This window comes from Amia ocellicauda, chromosome 8 (genome assembly GCF_036373705.1).
Source record: "Amia ocellicauda isolate fAmiCal2 chromosome 8, fAmiCal2.hap1, whole genome shotgun sequence".
NCBI lineage: Eukaryota > Metazoa > Chordata > Actinopteri > Amiiformes > Amiidae > Amia > Amia ocellicauda.
Window position 1 is genome coordinate 3,115,720 of NC_089857.1, and position 23,647 is coordinate 3,139,366.

At 36.4% G+C, this 23,647-nt stretch overlaps 1 protein-coding gene across 4 annotated transcripts in view; it reads left to right on the forward strand.

The window, feature by feature from the left end:
• The window catches only part of kiaa0825 (KIAA0825 ortholog), a 153,077-nt gene that overhangs the window by 9,189 nt on the left and 120,241 nt on the right, over positions 1-23,647 (forward strand). For all 4 annotated transcript variants that reach the window (XR_010817671.1, XM_066711843.1, XM_066711844.1 and 1 more), the window contains exons 3-8: positions 1,478-1,646; positions 4,687-5,350; positions 13,637-13,807; positions 15,992-16,080; positions 16,577-16,801; positions 21,761-22,026. Coding sequence is in view for 3 of the 4 variants with exons in the window: in XM_066711843.1 (XP_066567940.1) it covers positions 1,478-1,646; positions 4,687-5,350; positions 13,637-13,807; positions 15,992-16,080; positions 16,577-16,801; positions 21,761-22,026 (1,584 nt within the window). In the remaining variant the exon portion in view is untranslated. The remainder of the gene's footprint in view (positions 1-1,477; positions 1,647-4,686; positions 5,351-13,636; positions 13,808-15,991; positions 16,081-16,576; positions 16,802-21,760; positions 22,027-23,647) is intronic.

The following is a 23,647-nucleotide window of genomic DNA, read 5'->3' on the forward strand; positions in this document are numbered from 1 at the left end:
TGGAGGTAGCTCACACACCTCCAGAATGAAAGGTCAGGAATTCTTATGATGTGGGAGGGCTAACCTTGACATAGTCCATCTAACCGACCCTCTTTCTTGGTATGTGTGGAAGGCACATTCAAAGAATATATAAATCCCATGGCACAACATCAAAGAATCTGAGAAAAAAAGGAAAAGAAAAGAAAAGAAAAGAAGAAAAAAACAACATTTATTAGGTGATGTCCAAATTCCAATTCAGGTCAGGCTTTTTTTTTTTTTTTTTATCCCAGTTTTGGTCTTTTTGGACCATAGTCTGTGCTGGCTAATATAACTCACAGATTATTTCAAGCTTTATTCATTGACCCCTAGACATCCCTGGTTTCTTACTAAAAACAGTGCAACCTATACAATGCCCTGTGGATATACAGTACAGTTGGCATGTATTTCACTAGACTATAAAAATCTTGTACTCTGATTCACAGGCTGTGTATTCTTGAGTTAGGTTTGTGATAGAGGATACTTATTGACCTGTTTGAATTAATATCAAAAGTTCAAATTAATATCCTTTTGACCACATTGTGATTTTTTTGAAAAGTTGAAGTCATACTGACATAATATACATACACATGTGATCAAGACTGATTACAATGGTGTTATTTTGTACATTTGTTATAACAGGGAAACTCAGTCAGTTGATAATATCATGGTCTAAGGTTGGATCCCTCTCCTCTCCAATATACTTGCCATCCTGTCTGGTATGCATGTGGAGGCATGGTCCTTTCAATGGAAAGATCTTCATCCACTAGCACGGCAGCAGATGAGAATACTGTGTAATACTCTGGGATTTCAAAGAAAGTGCTTTATTCCTTAGACTTTGAGGGAATCCACTATTTATAGTCTCTTAATCCGGTGCTGAGCTGCAACTCTCTACAGCAGCTTTTGTGCAGGCAATTAGACCCATCAGCACTTGAGTTAATGCTCTGACACTGCACATCAAAACTTAAATTAATTATGTTTTTTTTTTTATTTGTTTGTTTTCATGCATAATAAGTTAATTGGCATTTTGGATACACAACAAAAGTACACTTTGCCAAGAGTGAAATAGTCACTTTTCAAGGAAATCTGTACAGATTTGTGAAAAAGGGCATATATATGTGTTTATGTGAATGTGAACTACTTATTGCTGTGGTGTGCTCACAGATAGAAATATTATTTACCGTGTTTATTTCCAATCGAAATTACTAAGCAATATTGTCTTGCAATGTCTTTTTAAATGTATGATGGAAAAGTAATGCAGAGCTGCAATTTGTTATTGTTGGATGTGTGTAGCATTAAGCCTAAAATATGTCATTTTGAGTTTAGTCTATTTTTCGATGTTTCTAAATATTCAATTTGTATGCTTTGATGCCTCTGTTTATCATCAGTGATGCATCTGTGTTTGCTTAAAGCACTGATCTTGGTTGTCTGATGTAATTCCAAGAGTTGTGTTTCTTGTCAGCATTGAACAAGGCCTGAAGGATCTGCAGGTGGAGCTGAGTGATACCTGGACCTTGGAGAAAGCGCCGAACAGCACCGACTGCCTGCACTGGTTCAGCTCCCATAGTCTCAGCCTGTTAAAGCCACTGTGCACCGGACACAAGGATCTGCTGGACTTCCTGAAAGCGCTGGTAAAACAAGACACTATTTTTAAAACTGTTACCGTTATTTTTCTCTTTGTTTTTTTTTTTCTAACTTTAATATTTGTATTATGTGGTTGTTGTTCTTATACATTAACAGTTTAAACCACAAATGTGATTGTAATATCAAATTATATTAAAAAACAAACAAATTGAATGCTACAGCAGGAAATGTACCACTTCAGAAACCCTCCCCTATACAAAGAAAGCTTCTCCCAAACGGTGCAGTTGTTGGAAGCAGTTCATACAAGAACATGGGAAACCATAATAGCCAACCTATAAAGTCTATAATATATTTACACGAAGAGATTATCAGATGTAGCATTCGTATTAAGGCATGTCATTTATACGAATATATATGAATATAGAGATAGACAATTTAAGTAACAGCGATATACAAGCACATTGTCCACTATTCTGAACGGCTCTTAAATTATGTATTATTTGAAGAATCTGAAACATCACACAGCTGTAACATTTGTGGCTCAGAATAACAACCCTTAGAAGTCTCATTAGAATATGGAGATTGTTCAGTAACAGGGGTCATCATTGCCTGCCTGATATTATTTTATTAGCCAAAACATGTTCGATTACAGAAACCTTTTCTGTCTGTATGAAAGAGGGGAGCTGGAGGAGATGGAAGCTCAGGTGCTTAATGCTCCATTGTCAAATAAAGCTCTTAGATGAGTTCTTCCACAAAATCTGTACGTTTTTTTTTGGCACACAAACACCTTTGACTATTTGTGTTGATAATGACAACATGAACACATGGTCCTGTTTAGAACAACATAATATATATTTGTTGCTGTATTTATTAAATGTGTTTGGGTTCATGATCATTACAGATTTTTAGATTTAGATTTTAACCATCGGATTGACACAACAGCCTCCATTGCTATCCTGATTTTGGCCAGAAAATGTTTACCTAGTAGTTGTATGATTATGAAATGAGTGTTTGGAATAAATATAATGTAGATTGATAGGTACAGTTAGGTCCATACATATTTGGACAGTGACACAAATCGTCATCATTTTGGGTCTGTACAACACCACAATGGATTTGAAAGGAAACAATCAAGATGTGCTTTAAGTGTAGACTTTCATCTCTAATTTGAGGGTAGTTACATCCAAATTGGGTGAACCGTGTAGGAATTACACACATTTTTATATGCGGTCCTCCCAATATTAGGGGCTCAAAAGTAACTGGACAAACTAACATAATCATTAATTAAATTGTGAGGTTCAATACTTGGTTGCAAATCCTTTGCAGTCAACGACTGCCTGAAGTCTGGAACCCATAGACATCACCAGATGCTGGGTTTCTTCCCTGGCGATGCTCTGCCAGGCCTGTACTGCAGCTGTCTTCAGTTTTGCCTTAGAAACCAATACAAACCAATTAGCGAGATAGCAAAAACTTTAGTTGTGGCCAAATCAACTATTTGGTACATTCTTAAAAAGAAAGAAAACACTGGTGAGCTCAGGAACACTGAAAGGCCAAGACCACAGAAAACAAATGTGGTGGACTACAGAAAAAATATTTCCCTGGTGAAAAAAATCCCTTCACAACACTTGGCCAGATCAAGAACACCCAGAGGGTTTACCACAAGATATAAACCATTGGTAAGCCCCAAAAACAGGAAGACCAGATTAGAGTTTGCCAAAAAACATCTAAAGAACCCTGTACAGTTCTGGAACAACATCCTATGGACAGATGAGACAAATATCAACTTGTACCAGAATGATGGGAAGAGAAGAGTATGGAGAAGGGAAGGAACTGCTCATGATCCGAAGCATAGCTCCTCATCTGTGAAGCATGGTGGAGATAGTGTTATGGCATGGGCATGTATGGCTGCCAAGGGAACTGATCCATTGTATTTATTGATGATGTGACTGTTGACAAAAGCAGCAGGGTGAATTCTGAAGTGTTTAGGGCTATATTATCTGCTCAGATTCAGCCAAATGCTTCAAAACTCATTGGATGGCGCTTTACAGTACAGATGGACAATGACCCGAAGCATACTGCGAAAGCATCCCAAGACTTTTTTTAATGTGAAGAAGTGGAATGTTCTGCAATGGCCAAGTCAATGACCTGACCTGAATCCAATTGAGCAGCATTTCACTTGCTGAAGGCAAAACACCCCAAGAACAAGCAGGAACTAAAGACAGCTGCAGTACAGGCCTGGCAGAGCATCACCAGGGAAGAAACCCAGCATCTGGTGATGTCTATGGGTTCCAGACTTCAGGCAGTCATTGATTGCAATGTATTTGCAACCAAGTATTGAAACTTACAATTTAATTCATGATTATGTTAGTTTGTCCAATTACTTTTGAGCCCCTAAAATTGCGGGGACCACATGTAAAAATAGGTGTAATTCCTACACCGTTCACCCAATTTGGATGTAACTACTCTAAAATTAAAGATGAAAGTCTACACTTATTGTTTCCTTTCAAATCCATTGTGGTGGCATACAGAGACAAAATGATGACAATTGTGTCACTGTCCAGATATTTATGGACCTAACTGTAAGTGTGTTTAATTCTATAGAAACCTGTATTTCATTAACAAACAGATCACAAGGGGACAGACAGATCAAAAAACAGACCGATAGTAATAGTATATTTTATAGACCTTTGATTACTCTGCAATAGCACAGTATTTATATATTCTGTGTTTGAGCCTCTTTCCCTGTATTTTGTAATATTAATATTTCTGTTTTGCCAAGGATTTGAACTAAATGTATGTTTATGTTCAAACATAATGGTAATGAAAAGCACTTTTATTTCAGAGTGAGAGTGAGCAATTAGACTTTAAAGTCCTATGCGTTTCCATACCTGTATAATTTACTTGAAATAATAGGGAATGTCAAGAGCTCCTAATTTACAGTAATCATTCTTTTATACCTCTTCTATTATTATTATTATTATTATTATTATTATTATTATTATTATTATTATTATTATTATTATTGTTATTATTAATAATAATAATAATAATAATAATATATTTGTTTGTATTATTATGTTGAAACAGCAACATTTCCTGAAGACTGAGCAGGGACAGGAAGATCTGGTGCTGCAGCTCCTGCTTGACATCTCAGTGCAGTGTGGCGTGTCGTTCCCCAGCACCCCCAGCCTGCCAGGCTGCCCGCTGGCCTCCCGCTCATCTCTGCACACCATCAGGGAAGAAACCTCTCTGGACATCCAGGCTGCCTGGGATGAGATCCGGCTACAGCTGCGGCGGCCCCTGCTCTCCAGACTGAGTGGACAGGAGGAAGGAGACTGGCACTGTTTGGCCCTCAGAACACAGTGCTTGCAGCAGCTCCTCTTCCTCTACCCTCTGCACGAGGTTCTAGCCCAGTATCAGAGCACTCAGGTCAAAGCCATGCAAGAGCTCCTGCACAACTCCATGTCCTCCAGCTTGGGGGAGACCAGTTTCGACAAGGTGGTCCATGGCTTCCTGGCTGTGGCGCCATCTCTGTGCAGCATTGTGGAGGAGGACCTGCGTGTACTGAACAGCATGGAGGAGGCCCCCACCATCCTGAGGTTCCTGAATGAGACGCACCTCTGCAGCATCTCCCAGGAGCTCGCCTCCCTCCTGGAGAAGCTGTGCGAGCCACAGCTCAAGGAGAGCGCCATGCAGGCCTTGAAAATGGGACGCAGTGCCGGCAAGACCAAAGGAGCCGTTCATGCAATGGGTCAGTACACTCTTATGTGTATTTGTTAGTACTAGTAAGTAGTAGTAAGATGCACATGAGATGGGTAACTTTTTTATCCACTTGATCTGTAGCTCCCCACTTAGTATGGAAAAAACATGTAATTGTCTAGGTAATGTTGTCAAAAAGATGTTCTGGTTTGAATCACATTAAGCATTAATTGTTTATGTCATCAATTTATGTTTTTTTACAGGTGTAAGAAAGGTCATGATCAAAGCTCTTTATACAGATGTTGCATTAGAACCATTATTTATCAAATATTTTTTTCCTATCCTGTCACCAAAAAGTTGGAGTTGAGGACATTGACTGACTTGTTTCATGATGAGTTTAAAGGAATGGTTTAAATGCCTCGATGCATTTTAAGAATTTGAATTCTACAATCAGAATGTCGAAGACTTTAATCCAAAAATACAGTGGGTGACTGATTAAATACAAAAATATTTTTCAAGTAGGTGAAGCATAGTGGATCAACTTGAGTGTACTCATCAATGCCATTATTGGTTATGGCGATGTACAGTGAGGCCATTAGTGCTCTGAACTGTGGTTTCATGGTTTTCTTTATTTAAAAATAAATAAATAAATTCTTTAGCTGAAGTTACTAAATTCTCCTATTGTGCTTCCTTATAAAACCCGCCAACCCTCATAAGCTATCGGAGTGCTTAAAAAAGTCTCTTTGCTTTTTGAATTGTTTGAACAAGGTGGTTTTCTTTTCTCCTTTTCCTTCACAGTTAAATGCTATTTTTTGAAAGCATGCCTCTGAGACTTGGAATCCCAAAGCACCTTCCTTGGGGAATTTACTTGTTGGCATCTGATACTGTCAAACCACTGAACCATTAAACAGCTTTCATATAGAGCTGTGGCTGTCTGAATGGTTTTTAACCCCTCTGTCTGAAAGGAAAAGCTGACATTGTTCCCAGCTGGATGTGCTATCCACTGTCTTTGTGTTTCTTTTCTCATTCCTTTCTTTTCTCCTCTCTGTTCTCTGGGAGTAATGGTGTACAGCTCAAGACTTTGAGTCAGTTATACAGGTGGCTGCCTAGGCACAATAGAAACTTTAAATCTTACTACTTCACCTCAGTTGTCAAACTTTTTGTCTGTCTATCCATCTATCGGTCTATGTACCTGTGCAAATATTTACCTTTCTACCAACTTACCTGCCTATCTATCCACCTGTCTATGTATCCTTCCTTCCTTCCTTCCTTCCTTCCTTTGCGTTTAGTGAAGTTTATACATATATCCATATACTGTACAATTTAAAAGTAATTTAGGCAGGTAAGCTTACAAATTGCTGTCTTCATATATTGTTCCAAATGCTTTCTTGAACACAATGATGTGCTTGTTTTCCATTTGGTCTCTTTAAATCTTTTCAGGGGGAGTCATCTATGGAATTAACCTGGGAGACTTTCTTGCATGGGAGAAAATGTATCTGAGCTATCAGTGCATCTCAAACTTATCAATGTGTATCAGAATTCCCACATTTTACAAAAGAAAGGACAAATACAAGTAATTTGATACAATAGCTTTTCATATAGTGACTTTGAACCCTGAGATATCTTAATTATTATGAACAGTGGTTTCATGCCATAATACAAGACATTTAAACTATATAAGCAATGGATTGTTTTCATTAATTTGGAACTTCAAACAGCTAATTTCACTTGAGGTGTCCACTATATTATCATACATTGCTATGATGTTCTTCACCCACCAGTTGTGTTCTTGAGAGTATTGCTGAAATTGTGTTCCAGTAAAGTTATTTCAAATTTTTCCTTCCAAGTTTTACTGTAGTCTGTGTACAACATTTTGACAACCTCTTGCCTAGTTTTCTTCTCACATACTGTTTCCCCTGAGATTTGAAGACTTCTGGCATTGTTTCATGCTCTTTTTGACTAGTCATCATGCTGAAATGCCCATCCCTGGTGTTTTTGATGTTTTTGTCAGCACAGCAAATATTTTCAAGCTGCAACTCTCCCCATCATGCCAGCTCCCTGAAGACATTTATTTTTCTGTTTCCTTTCAATTGGAGAGATTTGGATGTGGAATTGAAATCTGCAGGAAGTTGATTGCTGGTTGGGTTAGAATTTCCTTGAGAATTTAGTCTTTGATTTTGGTTATTTTCTTTGTTCTGCCTCTGCCACATTTGTTTTTGGGTATCTACCAGTTTTTATGTGTCTCTTGAACACATTTGTTATGTAAACATTAAAGTTTCTTGTAATTTCCCTACCAGAATATCATGTATTATTATGTCTTAGTAGATATCCTTATCCAGGGTGACTTCCTTGTTACATTATTTACAATTACCCATTTATACAGTTGAGTTTTTGTTTTTGCTTTTTGTTTTTCTACTGTCCAGTCAGGCAGTACCTTGCTCAAGGGTACATCAGCAGTGTTCCCCAACTTAAACTGTTTATAATATAAATACTGTAAATATTTAAACTTATTTTGGAGCAAAATAATACAGATAAAGATACAGATCTATAAGGAATAATAGTTACAAAAGAGTAAAATACTAGTTAAACATACCCACTTGTTTTTTTGGTTTTCTTTTAAAATTGGTATTATACATAAGTTATGGTCTCTAAAATATTTTCAATATGACCTATTTTGACCAAACATTTTTACATGTGTGTGTGTCTGTGTGTTTTACAGTAAAGATATTTGCATTCCTTATTTAGTTTCTTTTTCTTGAAAACACTGCAGCAAAAACCTCATGCATCACTGTGCAGTAAGTACTTAAGAGTTGAAAATGGAGATTGCTATGACTACAGGGAATTCAGGATGTTCAGGAGTAGAGTTTGTTAATATTTAATAAGAACTATACTTCACTAGATTATATCTTTTACAGAGTGTATACCTACTTTCAAAAAGGCTCTGTGTATTCATGTATTTTTACAATTACAGTACATTGAGCATTTTATAAGTGTCCTATATACAGCATCTGTGTTTACGGTTAATTTCCATTCATGGCCATGACAAATAGTATGAAGACATTTGCCTGATACAAGACATAAAACTAAATCTTTAGTTAATTTTGTATTGCTGAAGAATTTAGAAAGACTTGTAATTTTTATGTTTCAGAGTGATTCATGTAGAGCTTTTCAATGTTATCTCAACTATAGGGGACTTTCAAATTATTTGTTAGTTAGTCCCATTAAGAAAAGGATTCAAAATAAATTAAAATAAATGTGTTTAATAACTATGCAGCTCCAATATGGAGCAGCAGTATGGAGTAGTGGTTAGGGCTCTGGACTCCTGAGTGGAGGGTTGTGGGTTCAATATTAGGTGGGGGACACTGCTCTTGTTATCTTGCGCAAGGTACTTTACCTAGATTGCACCTATATTGCTAAACAAAAACAAACAAAAAACACCTGTATAAATGGATAATTGTGATAATGTGATATATTGTAAAAATTGTAAATCACCCTGGATAAGGGTGTCTGCTAAGAAATATGATAATAATTTGAAAAATTTGTTTTGAATAATAAACCACAAATCCTGTTGATATTAATGTAAGGAACGAGAAATAATATTTGTTTTCAATTCAAAACAAACTAACCTAAAACAAACCAACACAAAACACAAGAAAATCATGTGCACTCCAAATTTGCATACCAAGCTTTTAAAATAAAAATGCAAACGGTGCACAGAAACGACAGGTTACATAGAAGTAACCCACTGAAAAGTAAATGTTCCAGGAAAATCCCCTTTCCAATTTAACTGAAAGGAGAGGAAAAAAGTGACAGCCCCTCAAGGCAGCTTAATGGAGATATCAAACTGTCTCACTTCTTCATCTACAATATCAGATCCCTGCTGTGGCCCAGACCAGCTACTGGAGAGCAGGGGACCGGTGTGGATCAAAGGGAAATTTTATGAAAACTGCCTCTCATAGTAGCTGCCCATGAGTTTATACATTGATAGGCAGCAATGGGTTGCAAAGAATATATTAAAACTAATAATAATAATAACAACAACAACAACAACACAACTCACAAATTTATATATATATTTAAATATATATTAATGTGAATCTCAGTATCTGGTGCACTTTAGCTGCAGTTCTTGCAGACCTATAGTTCTTTCATTAGAAACTTCAAAAACCCTCTTGAATACAGAGAGGGAGATGAGGGAGGAGTGAAGGGAAAATGCAATTGAAAAACAAAACATACTTTATAAGGCTCTCTCTCCACTGTGATAATGGCACTGTTTCTGTGATTTCACTCTCTGCAACACTGACGGATTTGTTGTTTTGTCATTCTGTCATTCTGTCTTTTCAATCAGCTGAGAATACTGGGCAATTGGTACATCTGCGTGTTTTTAATTGTTTTGCTTATATTTGTGTTGCCTCCTCGCCTACAATCCATCACATGTACACGCACACCCCCTTCAGGTCTCCCCATTTCCCACTTTACAACACTCCCTTACTATTCATTCATACACTCATTCATTCGTTCATTCTTTAATTTGAAGTGTGATTCTGATAAGGTCATAGACATGTGTTTCAGACAGCTGTGAGCAGCCCTACTGAATCCCACAACTAATTTGTGCAGTCGAAAAAAAAAAGGAAAAAGAAAAAAAATTAAATCAGGAGGTAAATTATTGCATGATTGCTCATTCCCAGCAGACTTGGGCATCATTCGGAAGAAAATATCTAATAATTGGTTTTAGGCCATGTCAGACACATGCAATTCCCTCCACTAATGGCTCTGTTAGGTAGCACTAGGCCTCAGGGGTCAGAGAAGGACAGAAAACAGCCAAGCAGCAGGCTCCTCACAGGAGAGAGTGAGCACCGAGGAAATGAAGTGGCAATAAGTGCAACCCAAAGGGGAAATGCACTTCAGTATGAGTTTAATATATCAGGCTTGGGTTCTGGCAGCAAGCCACACAGCAATTGTTTACCTTTTTGCTCAGTGCCTGCATCTGTTCTGTTTTGTAAACGGCACTAAACTATCAGCCCGTAAACGCTGGAATCAATAACAACTGTTCAGGGATTTCCTCTGCTTAAAAAAAAAAAAGGCTCTCTTTCATACATGCTAAACTTGGGTGACGCTCAGAAAATCACATGATTTGTGTTAACATGCACAAGCTTTTTAAGGTTTTTAAGCAGTTCTTTTTTATTTTATTTTTCTTATATTCCATGAGAGTTTTACTGTGATTACAAAGAGCATTGTATTTTCCTGTGTTTTTTTTTTTTTAGCACAGCATCAAAGTAAAATTCAAAGTTTGGACAAGCAGTGTTGGTGCAGATTCTCTCAGTAATTGAATGCTCAAGAGTAAGAGTCTTTCTCCTGACACTCTTCTTCCTCGTTAGTATTTTTGAGGACTGACATAATCACACAAGAAAAGGTGTGAAAGTAAATATTAATCCAAATCTAAAATCCAAACATTAAGTCCTTGAATTCATGAATATCAATGTAATTCATGCCTATAATTTGTAATTCTCTCATGCATTGTTTTCATATTCCCAGCTAATATTGAATTATAGCTGCCTTTGTCAATCAAAATGTACAGGTAGAGGCTTGTGGGGTGAGGAATTTTGGTTTGGACTCTTAAAACTAAAATGCTACTTTTCCTGAAAATTCAGCAGCAGTGACGTAAAAAAGTGTTGTTGAGCAACTGGAAATGGAACTAACAATACTGAAAGGACAATCGAGAAATTAAATTAGATGCTTTTTTAGTTCTTAAAGGACAATGAGCTGAGCCTAATTATCAAAACAATGCATGCATACGTTTTGAAGTACACATGCACAGTTTATGTGTGTAATGTCTAAACAAAGGAAGATATTTTATGTTCTCAATAACCTGTATCCTAGAATTTAAAATGATACCATGTGTGTCCATTATATTCATTGGGGATTGAGTGAGGATGCAGGGAATCTGAAAAGAGAATTAGCATTTAAAAACAGAACATAGTAAACTGATACATAATTGCAGCTGGAAAAAAATGCATTTAAACTATAGAATAATAATATATTTTGTTCAAGGTTTGACAACTGTCAGGTTTGTAACAGTGCAGAAAGTCCTTGTAAAACTCCACCTATGGAGCCGATCATTTAAAGTGTTAAGCTCTTGTGCGGCACTTAAAGATATTGCTATTTTTTAAAAGGACAGGGCATGACAGGTAACATACCACCACATAAGTGTGAATTACTGACAATAAACCACTATGCTCAGTTCAAGGTTATGTCACAATGAGGAGAGTATAAACCAATTGGATTCAAAGTGGTCTTTAGAAAGAGAGTCAGTAAGTCGCCCTGCTACATTTTAAATGGATTTCAATTAGGGTTTAATCTATGTTTACTGTACAATTGCCAAAATACCTTAGCTCTAGTCTGCACACCATTGGAATATGGTATTTCATAAGTTTCACAAGTTTTTTTTTTTTGTTTGTTTGTTTTTTTTTGCTTCTGTTTAATGATTTTATTGTTGTTGTTTTTTTTTAACAGAAATGTATACCGGGATCATGAGTGCATGCCAATAAGTCTTTCCATCCAGACCCAGGGATATTAAGACAAAAGATAGAGTGGAGATATCTTATGTTTGTAAATATGATGCAGGATTTAAAAATAAGAACAATAGTCACACTTAACTGGCATGATAAATGTAATTTTCCATGCAAAGCACTTTTCTATTTCAGTATCTGAAAAATATTTATAAGAAATGAAACCCCCTTTCATTGGTTTTATCTAATTAGGACACCTTTCAGGGTTTGTTAATGCAGATAATTTCTTGTGTCGGAGACTATTCACCTGCTTTACACTCTTGTCAGTACTGTTTATGGTTTTGTTTTATTGTGCAAAGACATTCAGCTGAGATAGCTTACTGTATGTGTTCCAATGCATAACTGTGATTAATTTGAACCTAAATGATGATTATGTATTTATGCATATGTTTAGACAAATGATTCCATCTCACAAGCAGGTATTTCAGTTAATCCTGTATGGATTAATAATAAGAATCTTGTGCTATAGCTTTACGTGAACTGACTGCAAGCCTTCTGATTTAATTGTGATATTAAGCACTATAACATTAACATGATAAAGAAGATATCTATATCATTTTTCACATTTTTTTCATGACTCAGATCCTGAATGGAATTAGAAGTGGACAGATAAATATGTCAACAGCTGTGTAAATTTTTAAAGAAAATAATCAGTTCTAACCAGCATTTTTAAATATATGTATTATTTTTCCTATGGGAATGCATTGACATTAAGATGCGTATAAATAACCCCTAAATATAATACGCCATGCCTTATGAGTAGGGAAACCGTTACTTGTGTACTAGTTCCCCAGACAGCTACATTTACTCTCATACCATGTTCCATATTGTTGTGTTCCCTACCAAACATTTCCTGTTCTTCCAGTAGTTTGAGTGCAGTTATACAGTTTGTGTCTGTGTGTGTTTCTAAACTTGGGTTGAATGTCAGTGGAGTACTATTGACTGCTCAATTAAACAGTTACAGATGTGCATTGCTGCATTATTCAGAACTAATGAGTTGTTTCATATCATAGCTGAATACTCTTGTTTGCAAACCAAAAATATAACCTCTTAGTTTTAAAATACTTAACTACGTAGTGACTTTATATTGTTGTGTTGAAGAAGACCCTTGTTTTGGTTTGTTATGAAGAATTTTCACATAAAATCAGGACAATGTTTGGCATAAAAAGAAAACTACTGGCAAGTCTGAGATATTTTTTAAGATTTATTTTACATTCAATAAAATTGCATGTAACTGCAGTAGTTTTAAGATAATTAAAGTGTACTACATATTTCCTCACCTCTCACTCATGACATAAATGCAGTTAAAAACTAAATAAATAACTCTGTACAGCATTGACAATCTTAATTTAATGCTGGTAAATGTTCAAGTTACAAATGCTGTACTTTTACCTCTGTCTTTTCCCTTCTCATCCATACAAATGTAATTGTTTGAATTCAGTAGCAGTAGAAATAACAGGCCCATTTTACCCTGATTAATACTTCAAATATTGATGGCCATATGTGAATACTTCAAATAGAGTAATTCATATATTTTGGTTAATTTAAAGGTTAATACAAAGTTTTTGTTCAGATTCATAATTAATTACTTTACAGAAATCAATGTTTGTAAGCTCCAGTCTTTCTGAGCACATCAGTAATCAGTCAGTAGGATTTTCATGGTGTGTTTCGTCGAGTCGGTTCAGCTGTGACACTACAGATCATCATGGTGAAACACCTGTAGTATATGTGTTTCTAATAAGACTTTATTTTTTCACTTCTCTCTACAGTTCCCCAGGAACAGCCTAAGAAAGGGAGGAATTTATGTCTGACCTCACATCAGTTGAGGTGTCTAGCTCAGCTCACGAAAACTCTTCTGTGCATGGAGGAGAGAATAAAAGACCTTGCCACAGAAGTTTCTTTACTGAACTGTGCAGGAGAGGCGCCTGGTGTTGGACGAGGTACACCATCTTTTATTTACCAAGGTCTTTGGTCTCATAAGCAGTGACACTTGCGTTTACAACAGAGTTGAAAATAAATAATTAAATAAGAGTTTGCAAACTGAACTGGTTACAGTGTGGGGAGGTACTTAGAGGAGGTGTTCCTTATTTAAAAATACATATTTTGAGGACACAGAAAGAAACAGAACTAAGCTTTTTTATTTGTGTTGATGGGATGAGTTACTGATATGACACTATTGACAATTAAACATTCAGATATATTATATTAATCATCATTTGTTTTACCTAAATAACAGATTTTATTTATTTAAGTTCTGAGAAGACTTATGCACATTGAAAATTATGTTATATTTGTAAAGGAGACAACAGAAACAATCATCTCACAACTATTAAATACCATTGTGCCTTTAAATGTTCAATCTAGAAGCCTTTTGTGCTGATATGGAAATTTACATTCCATTTCCTATTTCTTTTACTTTTACAGAAGAAGAGATAAGAAGTAAATGTAACATTCTGGCAAAAAGTGATCATGTTTCCTAAATGCCTTTTATTTTCATCCATTCTTTTGTGTTACTAACAATAGACTCTGAAGTCACAGTAATTAGAAGTATGTGTAACTCAGAAATGCCTTAATGGAGACTTATAAATGCTTTGAAAACTGTATATGAAGGCATCAGGTATTTTAAGAAGCACAGACTACAGTACATTAAAGTAGAAATTAGACTTCAGTCACATGACTCAGCAACAGAATCTACAACAATCTTTCACAAGGTAGCCACATGTTTGCACGGTCAAAAACAAATGCATTTATCATTTAGGAGTGTATAGAAGCTAATATGCATTTTTGTCAACTATTATGTGTAGTAGGTTACTGTTACTTAAAATATGTAATGTCAAAGATTAAAGAAAGTACTAAGTCAATGTGGAAGCATGCTAGAAAAGAGCACACACACACACAAACAACATGCCCTGCAGTACAGGAATTATGGTAATTAAACAAGTGATTTCTCAGGGTGCTTACTGCTTAGTTTGCTGTAGTATTCCTGCTGGGATGGATAAGTTAAAATTAAAGCTTTTGGTGCATGTAGTCATTTATATAAAGGTTAAATTAAAAACAAGACATGCAGAAATGCTTGATTTACAGAGAAGTAAACAGCCTTTAAAGGGCAGTTATCCAAATCATTAATTCAGGCAATCAAATTACTTAATTACCAGAAATTCATCAGATGGGCTTAAAGGTCAAAAAGTAAAGCAACCACTTTTTTCCCCCTCCGGTTTGTGTCTCTCTGAAGTTTGGCTCATGCTCATGCTAGTAAATTGACTTGCCTTGGGTTACACTCAGGGAAAATCTCGGCAGTAGACTGTGGTTTGATGCCCACAATGCACACCGCTCCAGTACACAGACATTTCATCATCATTGCGCTGTGATTTCATGTGTTTTCAGTAGAATATTCGAAAAGCTTTGGTGCCTTAAGTTAACTGTGAGTCCTTCATAAAAAATATTAGTTGAAAAACTAAAAAATATATGAAATGCTACACATTTTCTTAAAGGTTCTCTTGTTGTTGTTTTTTTTATTTTTATTTTTTTTAAAGATTTTGTCATGTGGAATGTTAAGTGATCCCTTTGATATTGTACCACGGTGCATTAAGCACAAAAATCATTAACATGACATGCCTGTGGTTTTTGAACACTAAGATATCAATAAAATATCTAATCTTCAGAAAACTTTAGAGTTTCACAAATTAGCCTCTCAGCACATTCAGTAAGCTTCCATGAAAGTGTAATGTGGTATACCACTTGAAAAGCACAGTAACCTATAGTAAAAGCAAAGTGAAATCATGATAAAACAACTGTTGTGTTTTCACCTCCACATTAATTTAATTCAGTCTCACTGACTACACAAATTCTGTAGTGCTGTTTGCTCATTATGACATGTACAATAAAAAGGGAAATTCAAGCAAAATAACATACATGATTATGAAGTACAAATCAGTTCAGTTTCCATCAGTGAAGACAAGTCTATGCAAAGCATTTTTCTAGATAGTTTAGATTATATAATTCAGCTGGGATGAAGAAGTGATTTTTGATGGCTTCCATTAATTAAAACATATTTTATACCATTTTCTTAAGAAGGAGTTCCAGTGTCTATTGCAGTGAATCGTAATATTGTTCTGTGCAAACAGGGATACTAAAAAAGACATGTGGGGAAACAGACACGGCTTCAGGAGAGAGCAGTAAGCTGAGCTCAGAACAGTTACTGCCGCCAACAGAGGTAAGAAGTATTAGCTCTGAGTTATGTAATTTGTGTAAATGATTGGGAAGCAAAAAAACTGATCTTCTTCTTTGTGAAAATTGCAGATCAAGAGAACAATTCATAGGCTACCTTAGAATGTACAATTAGTCTTTCGGAGAAGATCTAGTGTAATTCTGTTTTCTCACTCCTAGTATCTTTAACTTGTTATTTTACCAGCTGCAATTATTCCACTTAATGCAAAGGAACTGGCTCACTGTTTGGAAATCCCCAAACTGTTGTTGTTGTAGGTTTTTGGAAGAAATATTTATGATCTCCTCCTACTATGCTTTACTGCAACCTACTGGACATTGCCATCATGTATATTTATTTCCTCTGCTGCATTGGCCACTGGTAACGAATGTCGATATCTTGATGTGCAAAGAGCATTTCTGGGGAAAACAGGCTCCTATGGCTTCAAGTGGGGCTTCACTGCTTCAGGTTAACTGAGAGTCAACCTGCCGATTTCTCTCTGCAGCCCATTGTGTTGGAGTTTGACTGGAGGTCTGCATTCAGGGACTTAGCTGGCCCCATTGCCCACTGCGTTAAGGTGGTTCTGGAGGACGTGTGCACAAAGGGCCTGCAGCAGGAGAGCAGTCATTCTTCCAGCTCCTGTAGAACAGTTTCCCTCTGCAGGGTCCCGCCCAGAGAAGAGTCCTTCATGACCAACCCAGAGGAACAGCCCCCAAAGAGCATCGCCAAGGCAAGTATCATGAAATGGGGACAGCAGCCATCCAAGGCAGAAATTAACCCCCACCTCACCCATACCCAATGATGGTGAGGATGAGATAAAAGAAAAATAGACAGAAGATACTGTCTAGTCATTCATATAATAATAGACAGTGTTCAATGACAGTGATATCATATTCATGCATTGTTTGAATTTGCAATTTGAGAAAGACTATACTGGTCAGGAGCATATGGAAATATACTGCACAGGTATAGGCCATTACTAGGTTTTCGATTAAGGTGTATTGTTTTTGGTCAACGCTAGGTTTGAATTTAAAAGGTTAGATATAAGGATAGGGGTTAAAATGATGATGATGATGATGATGATTGCTTTCCATAATTCACACATATATTATATTACAGCTTTTGATTTAAGCTAGTCTCTATATAACATGTGACACTAGAGAGAGAGTTCTTTTAAGCCTAACTGGTGTGTTCCAGTTCATCCAGCTATTTAGCAACAGGCTTCTAAATCCCAATTCGTTCTGCACTTGGCTGCAGCATGACAGCCTGCCTGCTCCCAAGTAGCAGCAGCAGAAGCAGCAGCAGCCTTTGATATGTGGATGTCCCCTTCCACCCTCTCCCCGGCAATCTGGTCCCCAGTGCTGCAGAGCGAGTGGCCAGGGCTCTGCTCGGCTCCCTCAGGCAGGAGATGGTGATTGACTGCCCAGCCACGGGTTCACGGGCGAGCCGTCAGCCATCACACAGCCATCCCCAGCCCTCATCTTACAAGGAGTAGCTTTTCATTAAGCATTAAGCTACAGAGCTGTGTGGTTTTGCTCCATCAGGGGATAGGCTGCTCTGACAAACAACCCCATTAATATAACAGTAAATAAATATATAGGTCAGTCCATTTGGGTGTTTCAGTTGAAGGTTGTTTTTTTCTTATTTTTCTTCTACTTCTTTACAGTTTTGTTTTGCTGGATAGTGCTTGTTTTCTGATTGTTTGTTTTACACACTTGTAAACAATCATTGTCGACTCATCCATCTGCATAATTACTGGTACTAAAAAGGTTTTTAAGGGGTGGGTATTTGGTGCAAGCATGTATCATCTCAGCATCCAAAACTGATGGCAGGGATGGATTTTTTATGTAATTGTAGCAACTCCACATTACATTTACTTCTAAATTATCATTTTAATTTTGTAATTACAATGCGATATCATTAATTTCCATCCACAGCTATATACCAGTGAATTACATCAATGGGTTATCCAACCCATTTTAACCCTAACCAACACCAAAATTTCAAACTATGCCCATGCAAATATAAGGAACTCAATAGAATAGTTTACTTGGGACTCTTACCCTGACTCTAGTCCAGATCAAAAATAACTAAATAACCATTAAACTTAATTTGTGTGCAAAATATATCTAAATTACTCAATACAATACTCTTTTATTTTTAATAAAACAACCTAAACGTAACAGTAAGATAATTTCTTCCATCATATATATTCCTACATACAATTCACCATGGCCAAATTTAATTTTATGGTGAAAGCTTTCATAAACATTTGCAGTTAATACAAGGATAACCATTATTTAACCTATAACACTTAATATTCAGATTTTTTATTATGAACTGTGATAATGATAGGATCCACACTTGTCAAGTAGATTTTTGTTTCTCAATGCGTGAGATTATCTGAGGTGGTGAGTAGTGGATGGGAATAGATATGATGAAATGGTGTCAGACACTACACTCGCATCTTTCTTCCAAAATTAGACAAATAGCATCAAAATTAAAATAAGTGATTTGTGTTTGTATAAGCTGATATTTTCCAGAGTTAATTTACACTCCAACTTTGACCATGTGAATATGTTGCTGATATTATAGTGTAGAGCATGTAAAAAGTTGTAAATGTATGTTGTGAGAGTGTGAAACAACAACTCATAAGGCTCATGCTCAACACGTGAAAATCTGAGGATCCAGTTTACCACAGGTTAGCCCCCCCAGCCAGAAGACATTCATATACCCTACTTGATTTTTTTTCTCAAAGCTGGTGGTTTCACAAGTATGATTGAGCAAAAATAAAATAATAATTGAGCTTTAGAGGTTTGCTGTCACAATTCTATTATGTTTGGTACACTGTCACTGACGGACTAGTTCCCTGCATGAGTTTATCTGCACGAAAATATGAAGCATCGAACAAGCAGCAAGAGTTTACAGTGAATCTGTCATTAGACATACATTGCTTTTTCTTTGGATTAGAATTGTAATAACTCCCATAATTTGTATTTAGGTGGATTAAATTGATAGTGATACGTTTTTTAGCTTCTGTCTAGTGAACAGTTTAACATATGTTAGCTGTCTCTGCATTTCACATTTTTTACTGATTATAACCAAGTTAGAAAGTCCTGACATAAAAATGTACAGGATTACGTAGTCAAAAGTAAATATTTGATACAACCAAACAAACAAACAACTTGTGAAAGATGGTCTGAAACTTTTATAATCAGGGCTTGTGGTACCACAAACTTGTCCTGACTGTTCCTTGGGTTGAGATGTGCCGTCCTCTGTACATCTGTATCTGTACTGAAAGCTGTACATTTATATGAATATTATAATATATATATATCAGATTTGATTTAAAGCATGTTTGTTTGTCTGTACTATACAGATAAAACCCCTCAGAAAACAATAGCCCATGGAAGTATTGGTAAAATCTTCTTCCTCTATTTTTTGTTTCTGTTTTGTTAATGTTTTATGACTTTTTAATCATTTGCATCATAACTCATTTTTAGTGATATATAAATTCAGCATTTAACACAGTATGAATTTATTACCACCTGGCATACCTTGATCTTGTAGAGTTACTGCAACTTCCACATATGGTGGAAATATTTTTCTTTTTATTAAAGGAGACTGTAGGCTATAGAATGTCAAGCCTATTGTGGAGCTGATCTTGAGGATGTGCAAGAGTTTGGTATTTGGTTACCATGTATGTGATTCATATCATTCAGGGCTTGGGATTAATCATTTCTATTGCCTCTTAATAAAAGTGAGGGGATATATGCTGAGTTGCAGATAAGGCATATAGTGCCAAAAGTGTGTTTATTTTTCACAGTGCTCAAAAAGATGTACAGAAATAGTTAAACAAAACCCTAGTGCCTCTCGAGCCTAAACTACACATATCAAACACAAGTCCCTCTCTAAACATATAAGTAAATAGTAACGACAAACACACTAGAAACAATACATAGTCTGTAATCCATAAAAGTAGTCAAAGTCCATAATTCCAATCCGTACCGTTGTTGTTGTTCAGTTCTTCTTTTCACTCTCTCATTCTCCAACTCCCATGCTCTCCTCCTGCCTTCCCACAACCTGGAAGTCAGGTGCTGCCTGTTTTATTGAGGAGGGGAGCCAGTCACAGAGGGAACAGAGGGTTACCTGTTCCTCTAGTAATTTTCCTACCCTGAGGTCTGTCCGGGCAGATGTAGGGCAGATGCAACGCAGATGGGGGCGGTGCCTCACCGTGTCACCAGCACAATATCACACAAGCCCTCTAGATTTCTTTCCTTTATCAGTTTTCAAACAGCACAACAATGCTGCTAAATACATCTTTAGGTAGAACATGGCAGGAATAGGTAAGTATTACATCTGTGAGCTGTAAACTGACTTGAAATCAAGCTCTGCTTTTGTCCTTGAGCCCTCGAAGAGTTTGAAAACATTTTCTTTAGAAGAAGATCGTGTTCACGTGTATGTTTTTCCCAGGGGTGGATCACTGGGTTTGCCTTCTGGGGGCAGACTCTGGGGTAAATCTCCCCCAGCTCACCCCTGCTCTTGATGTAGGGCAGCCCTCATTCTACAAGGGCAAATATTATCTCGCAGGACCAATAACTCCTGGCAGTTTTTGGTTTGTTTTTAGTTAAATGGATCTTCTTCAGCACAGTGTGATGTAAAGACAGAGACAGTTATGGTTACTTCAGAGGCAGCCAATATGGCTGTGTGAACAAGGTCAAGATTCACACTATGGATTTGATAATGTACCAAGGGGAAACTGGTCCTCTGCAAAATAATGTTAAACTGGGGTCATTTTGAAAGCAAGTATCAGTATTCATACAACATCCTTATTTTTGTATTGTAATGTTTCATTAATATAAGTGTTGTACTGGGTATAACAGGATCAGTGCATTCACAAGGAAGGTCATGATTTATCATAATAGCCTATATAATATATATTTTTCAGATTAATATTTTATAGATTTAATTTAAATAATGCCAAAATGATAGAAGAAACAACTGAAACAACAAAATGTAGACTGCCTGCTCATTTCTGCTTGATGTTTATGTTCAGCAAAGATTGTTGGATGTGTGTATATATATATATATATATATATATATTTTTTTTTTTTTTTTTTTTTTTTTTTTACTGATTCAAGTATGGAATGGCTATACAATTGTTTTTAGACAAGTGGCACTCCTCCCTCTTCTTGTAGAAGTTGCAGACAGACTGGCAAGCAAGGTCCAGCAAACTGAGAGAGGGTTAGTAGAGAGTCCCCATCAGGGCCTTGTTTTGCTTTCATTCCAAGAACACACTGAAGTGTCTGTCTACTACATTTCAGTTATGGAAGCATTTGCCTGATTTACACAAATTAGGATTAAAGTTCATATATGAGTGACACAATCCTGCACATTAATGTTTCCCAAATGCTGATAAATAAAACCATATGTCCTTATAGATCACTTATTGTTTCAAGTGGAGTTTTTCACAATTTTATTTAAATAAAAATATATCTTATAGAAGTTTTGAATTAATGCAGAGTTTTTTGTTTTCTCAAGGCCCTTTCCATTTTGTTTTGTTTGATACAATCTTCAAACATGTCCATTGAAGTGATTTGTACACCAACCACAAACATGTATAAAGTTGTATTGTATTTCTTTTCTAGGTCTCACTCACTTGCTCTCTCTCTTTCTCTCTGTCCTTCAGTTCTGTGCTGACATCATGGAAGAACTTGACACATTGTTTCCACTGGCCTTGGCATGCCAGGAAGACTTCCAGCAGGAAATCAGAGCAAACTTTGTTGACGTCTGTAGCAAAGTGATAGCGGCTGTTCTGATAAGGCTGGAGGAGAGGAGCAAAGAGGTTCCCTCAAAAGCACCCATGCAAAACCTTCACACCCTGCTGTCCACCAGCATCTACATCCGTCAGCGGCTTGCACAGTATGAGGCCAACCTGAAGGACAACGGGCACAAGTGAGTCTGCTCAAGCACCTCGCTGTGTGTAGCAATAGGGTTAAGGCTGCTACACAAGGGAGAGCCAGTGAGCCAGATAGAAATAGGTTGCTTGGGGGGAAAAAGGGCAGCATCTGTTTTCCTACGTGTTGACAAGAGACCATTTGGGAAGTGATTAAAAACTGCCTACAAAGAAACCTTAGTGGGTCATAGTCTTCTTTTTTTGGGGTGGTACAGCAATTCAACAGTGGCCAACTTTTGGATTTATGCTAGCAGCACTGTGACCTTTTTCTCTTACATTTGCGTGTACAATTGATCAAAGGGATGCAGTTGCACTTCAACAGGAGTGAAAAGCACTGAGGACAAAGGGTTTGTAGGCACTGGGGGAAACACCATGGAGGGTTTAGCTTACAGTTCGGAGATATGTTTATTTTCTGCACAGACCCAGATAAACACAATCATCATCACAGAAGAATTTGTGGCATTTGTGTTAATGTGTTATTACCTCAGTTAGAAAGTACAGAAATGGCATTTGATAAATGTATCATTAACAAGCTATTCATTATTAACTTAAGGGGTTTATATTTGAGAAGTTAGTAGTTCATTAGTAGAGGATGTCTTTGTTATTACTCTATTAATTAAATCCAAGTTATAACTTCAATCTGTGTATTCTACACAGTGTATGAGGTTTTTTTTTACGTTTTTAAAGGCCACATATATTTACTCCTCACATTGTGCTACTCACTTGAGTGCTGACTTAAGTGATTGGTTTATATGAAGTCATATGTTAGTAGCAGTGTGCTAAGTAAATTATCTGTGATTTGTCTGTTCTATTACATAATTTAACTAACTTCAAATTATAACTTTCATCAATAATGGCTACTGTAAATATCCCAAAGGAAAGCATTTCTGTGTTTCAGGATGTGAAGTTTCAACACTTACCAGATAGCTGAAAAGACTAAAGAGCATGATTATCTGCATGAGTATAATAATAAGAAGAATAGGGGAGAAATAGAGCATTTTCTCACTGTTTATCATTAAACTGTACAATCACCCAAACTCAGCACAGATTTGTCTTCCTTGTAGCAGCTACATTCAGTAGTATTTTAAGCATATGGCTCCGTTTTCACCGAGACAATTTGAGACAGGAAGGGATTTTAAAGTAGCCTTTAAACGGAAAGACATTAACCCTGTTGCTGAATTGAGTCCCATTGCACTTCAATAACTACATCAACTAAAGGCTCATAACACGTTTTAAATTGTCTTGCCCTAATTAATACAATAAACTCACTGTTTATCTCCAGTTAATTATTAATAAATTATCATTATAAACACTAGATGAAATGTTGATAATTATGCCTGTTCTTACATTGTATCTTTACAGTGGCGTTATGAACAGCTGATCATTGTCACCTGTTGTCCGAGCTCGAAAATGAAGCAGCAAAACTCTCAAGGTGTAACATCTGTAACGCTGTTAAAATCTTACCATAATAATTATTATTAGGGAGAAATAGTGCATGTTCTCATTGTTTATAACATCTTACATACAACATGTACAATCACCCAAACACAAAAAAACACCTTTGTATTGAAAAGCTGTTTTCATTTAATTAAATCAAGACATCAGTTAAACCCGGTTCTA